The sequence below is a fragment of the Nicrophorus vespilloides genome, unplaced genomic scaffold (assembly GCF_001412225.1).
Source record: "Nicrophorus vespilloides isolate i.1.1-1 unplaced genomic scaffold, Nicve_v1.0, whole genome shotgun sequence".
NCBI classification, from domain to species: Eukaryota; Metazoa; Arthropoda; class Insecta; order Coleoptera; family Silphidae; genus Nicrophorus; species Nicrophorus vespilloides.
This window is the reverse complement of record NW_017096135.1, coordinates 27,895-33,706: the sequence shown is the minus strand read 5'-3', so window position 1 is coordinate 33,706 and position 5,812 is coordinate 27,895. Positions and strand designations below refer to the sequence as shown.

The window sequence follows — 5,812 nt, the reverse complement described above, 5'->3', positions numbered from 1 at the left end:
CGTGAGTCCGTGACGTGGGAAGGTTCAGGGCGCCACTTTCTTTTATCGAGAGGAAGAACTCTTATAACTGCTTTCTCAGATCAGCACACTTCTTCTCCGACGGCGTTGTCTATTTTACCACGTTACAAGTATAATAATTAAACAATCAATGTTAAACACAATAATTGCGTACTGGCAATTGTTAAATTAAAGAAGAAAAAGGCAGAAACATTCAACTTTAAACTCATATTTAAAAAAATTATTTAACTTTATATATAAGTTGACTGTTTATTCTATAAAACTTTTCTTTGTTTGAAAAACCTTTTCATTTGCTTTAGGAAATAACGTATTCTGGTTATAGCTCTGAAAACGAAGTTGCGTTTAACGAAGTAATTTCATAAAACTATTCGTTAATCGAAGTTTGTCTGTATTACGTTCTCAGGAATTATTTTAACTAGTTAGTATATACATTAACTTGTTATTATAATATAATAATTGTGAATAATATATTTATTGTAAAACACTTTTTATGAAAGCAAATTTACAAAACTCAGAACAAATTAACAATAATTTTGTGATTAGAATATTAATTTCTTCAGTTGAAATATTTTGTTATAATTTCGCAGTCTGTAAACATACATATATATACACGCATAAACTCTCTTATTTTAATAGATAATTATATACATTTTCAACAATCCGCCCATGAATGGCTCCATCTGGTCGGGATTAAGGCATAGCATTTAAGGGTTATAACTCAAGAGCCTCCGCCAGCTTCAGAGATTAAGTGATAAGTTATTTCATTTGTGAATGGGAATAATCCATCAATCAATTTCATGAATTCAGGCTCAAACAATGGATTAATTTCTTCATCCTTCAATGCTGAAATAGCCCCATGGATTTACTGGCGTTTAATAATAAATAACGCGATTAGACTGAGAGAAATTTCCGCAATTTTCACAGAAAAAAAAAACATTTATTTCGAAATGACTAACTTAAAGCTTCAATTTAATTTCTTCTTAGTTTTGTAAAATTCACTGCCTATAATATCTTAATAATACATTAGAAGTAATACCTCGCATAGTCCGGATTTTAAATAATTTATGATAGTTCACATTTTTAACATTATTTTTAAATTTTTAAACTACACTATTCGCACTAATCGAAACCGCACTGTTTGAGGTATTTCTGTAAATAATTATATATAGCGCAATTAATGAGAAAAGTTTCTCCTACATTCCTTAAATATAAGAATGTATAGTAATAACTCGTACAATCCTGATTTTAAATAATACATGAATCAATATTTTTTATTAAAATTTTGATAATTAAGTAATTTGATATTGTTGTGTTTTTCATGTTCACGTTTTCAAATTTTATAATAAAGTTACATAATTTTAAATCCAAATTTGTTAATCCCTTTAAACACTGTCTCAATGCAAGTTACTTAACAGTCATAATCTGCCGATAAATACAAGAGATACTTAAATAAAGCATTAATAATCTATTCAGCCAATATATTTTTTTGAAACCGGACTAATGGCGAAACTGAATAATTAGATATAAACTGCATAAATAAAAACTATAAAGGAAAAAAAAACGAAATAATTTTGTATAGTCAAACAGGACTATACTTAATACGTACTGTTCGATACCGTACTATGCGAGTTATTGTTGTATATATAAAATTCCATTTACTTTCCTACTTGCTTAAAGTGAATTTTCTACATACTCAAATCTATAAAGAAAACATATCTTTACTTCAACCCTTCTCAAACTTTCATATGCTTCGAAAATGGAACATATTACAATTCTCTCTATTCTGTATAATAAATCGATTTTCTTTACACAAGATATAAAAAAAATATGAGTTTGAAAGAACGTCACATACGCTTATTGTGTCTGTGACAAAGCAATTATATTTGATAAGATGAGCCGAAAATAGAAACACTTTTATACAAAGGCAGGAAAATAGTGCCCACTTGAGGTTAGATCCTTTAAGCCACGCTCCGTGTCAACCTACAAGAGGCATCAAGAAAATGCATTTATAAATTTTCCCATGAAAAACAAAAATACACTATAAATATTTTTTTTTCTATATAAAAACATATCTGATAAAAACAACACAATTTGTTGATCGTCGTAAAAAAGTAAAAAAAACAAAGTAAAAAAAAGTAGTGAACATGAAAACAAACTTAACCGGTGATTATTGCTTAATATGTTAATATTATTTAATGAAAAATGTAAAGTATATAAAGGAATCAATAAAAAAACTAATTTTAGTCATAGCAGATATGGCTAGGTATGCTTTAAAAAGTAACATTTTTTTATTTAACCTTATTTTTCAGGACTTATAAATATACTGTGGACTGTGGTTTTACCGAGACTCAACGGATTTTCTACGAGGAGAATGGATATATTCTGTTCAAAAAACTTGTACCAGAAGGAGATATTGATATTTGCCATCAGCGATTCTTAGATGTTTGTAATGGTAAAGTTAAGGTTTTCACTGTTATGCGGGATAAAACGTTGAGAGACAAAGGAGAAACGCGCGGAGAATATTTAGTTAATAAGGTATATAGCTTACAGATTGTTTTTTTAAATGATTGCATAATATTACAATTGTACTTATTTAGATACAAGAACTACTCGAGGATGATGTATTCTACGATTATTACGCGGCTCATCCAAGGGTAGTGGAAGTCATCAAGAACATAATAGGTCCAAATGTGACAGCTATCCACTCCATGTTAATCAATAAACCGCCACATTCGAATACCCAACATTCCACTCATCCAATTCATCAGGTAATTACTTCTTTGTTTGTTATACACCTAGAAATAATTTAAAATTAGTTAACTTAATAATCTTCATAATCACATTTTCACTTACACAATATTATTGAAACCAATTAAGACTATCAACCAAAGTGACCAAGGGTAGAGTCGTGGTACTGTAGGATTCTTACCCTCTAAAACTTCTCCTCTTCTTTATCAACATACATTACCTGTATCGCTGTACACCCCTGTGATGCTGTTCGCCCTTTCATATCTTAGTTCACTACTTGCGTTACTGCCATTCGTAGGCCATTTGCAACCTCCACTCGTCTTCTTTATTCAGTAGCACAACTTTTACGTACATTAACTCACAGAAAGAACTGCTCTGAAATACTGAAAATTTCACTAACAAAATTTTTCGGCTCTACAAATTCTGCCTCGTATTTGATCCTAAGTAGCATCTAAAAAACGTGTGCTCAGTGTTCACGATGAAGTGCTTGCCAAAGCTATCGACCTAAGTCTTTCAGTCCTAATATTCCCATATTATTCAAATGTAAAATACAATATTAACAAGATTTTATTCACTTCACCATACAAAAGTTTCACTTAAAATATTCTGTATTTATATAATATCTATTCACAGGATATGTTCTATTTCCCTTTCAAACCAGCCGATAAGATCGTCGGTTCGTGGACAGCAATGGAAAAGATTAACGTGGAGAACGGTGGTTTATACGTGTTGCCTGGTACACACAAAGGTCCTTTATTCCCGCACGGCAATAGCGAGGTAATGCCCAGCAAAAATACACGCATGCATCTATTTACATCCCTTATATTCAACAACAATAACTTTATATTCTGCAGGATTGTTCGAACGAATTTTACCATGGAGTGCGCGGTTTCGACCATTTACCCAAACTACATTTGACCATGGATAAAGGAGATGCGTTATTCTTCCATCCGCATTTGCTACACGGATCCAGTCCGAACATGTCTAAAGTGAAGTATTATAAACTACACTTTGACGACTGTAAAGAACTGTGATTCTGTTTCAGAATTTCAGGAAAGCAATATCAGTTCATTATGCAGACAGCAATTGTACATTTATTAATACAAAAGGGACGGTTCAGGAACGGATGGCGATGGATTTTGAGAAATTGGTGAATGAAAAGTTCGGAGTAACTTGGGATTATATTGTGAGTATTGTTTGTTACGTAATTTTTCAAAGTGAAACCATTATGTTTTTTACAGAACTTCTTTAAGATGAAGAGTCGTTTGATAAGCGGTAAACCTGGAAAAATCCAAAGTATGGACAGCCATCTATAATAATCGTATATGGTAAAAATTCAAACAATAATATAACTTGCAGAATAGCAAAGGTACAATGTTATGACTTAAATATAATTTAGAAATAATATTATATAATTACAAAAATATATGTATTAACAATTTGGTTAAAACCTAATTTATAATAAAATAATTAACGAAAAAAGTGTCTAACATTAATTAGTAAAAAAAAGTGTAAACAAATGCTAGAAAACAAGTTAAAAAAGAAAAAGTAAAAAGAAGAGGAGCTTAATAATGTCTTGCAGAACGGTTTCAAACTATGAGTATATTAAAATTATCCAGGATTAAGCATTTTTATTATTTTCATTTAAATATTTAATGAACAGGTTCAGAATACGCTGATTTTTAATGTCAACCATGATTCTGAAAACAATAGACTCAAATAAAAATACGCTTTTAGAAATATATATATTTTTGAAATGCATAAGTCAACTTTCTTATTTTTTTATTTATTATTAAAGATTTTTAATATATATACATATTTGAAACAATTACGTTTAATGGATATGCAGTGAACGCTCATTTAACATATATAATTTGCTCACATATTCAATAATACGTACATGATTATTTACGTATCTTTGTTCAAAGTAACGTAATAATATCAACATGAACATATGTTTATATCAGTCGGATAAAATAATGATACTTATTATTTATTTGACTATATCAATTAATCGGCAGTTATCGCAGTATTTTAATAAACACAAGTATTATAACAACTTGTGGTAGTAATTAATTGTTTGAGACTATCTGACGTAACTAATATTTATATTTCAATATCCATTTTATATTTTTAATAATAAAGTATAATTATATCGACATTTGTGACCTATTATTTAAAAAAAATATAAAATGACTTTCGTTTTTTCGAACATAATCTACATTAATAAGAAAAAATAGAGAGATATTTAATATTTTACTAACAAGTTGATAGTTAAAAATCTGATTAACGTGCATTTATTTAGCGTTTTTTCAATTAGAGTATGCATTATGTACGTTAACTGAGCGCTAATTGTACAATGTTACTGAAAAAACTCCATTCAAAAAGCATATTCCATAATCATAGTACAATTATCTATAATCTCACTAAGAAGATAAATTTATTAATAAGGGTGTAAGGTATGAGATTGGGTGGTTATTGCTTTTATGCTTAGCTTATAATCAATTGTTTTCAATCAATGGTCGAAGTATTCGCGCAATCCCTAATATCTTGTTCGGCCACTTGATTTATATGTTTTAATTAACAAAGGGATCGACGATGCGATGGGGCTCAGCCGCTACTCGTAGCCCCCCCGAGGGGCCCATTCGATTACGCAATAATCGACTTAATCCCGGCCGACGTTTTAATCGGCGATGTACTAATGTTAACTTGCATTAACGTATACGGAAATGAGCACTTGCACGTGACGTGACGAATGTACAACGTCCGACCTGGAAATGTCACACACACAATGAGAACCCTCAAAAACCAGCAAATCCTGCAAAACGCAAGACCCTACTATAACTATTCCCGTACCCTTGTCCTGCAAAAGAAATAACCTGCAGAAACTTATTCTCTTTTTGGATAGGTACACCCTAAACGAAATCATTCGGACCACCCGCGTCGCCGGCTTTCATGTTTTGCATGCCTATTTAATCCGCAAACCGAGCGAAACGCGGCCCACCCTACTCTTCCTATCGCCGCCCCCAGTTTTTGCCCGTTTAAT

The 5,812-nt window shown here is 30.9% G+C and overlaps 1 protein-coding gene across 1 annotated transcript; it reads left to right on the top strand.

Moving 5' to 3' along the window:
• The first annotated feature begins 2,273 nt into the window (after positions 1-2,273).
• On the top strand, positions 2,274-4,100 carry LOC108569762 (phytanoyl-CoA dioxygenase, peroxisomal-like). The gene is made up of 7 exons (XM_017931442.1): positions 2,274-2,281; positions 2,328-2,553; positions 2,616-2,786; positions 3,400-3,543; positions 3,621-3,755; positions 3,812-3,952; positions 4,008-4,100. Exons 1-7 carry the CDS (start codon positions 2,274-2,276, stop codon positions 4,080-4,082), a joined length of 900 nt encoding a protein of 299 aa, XP_017786931.1. The 3' UTR covers positions 4,083-4,100.
• Positions 4,101-5,812: the final 1,712 nt, after the last annotated feature.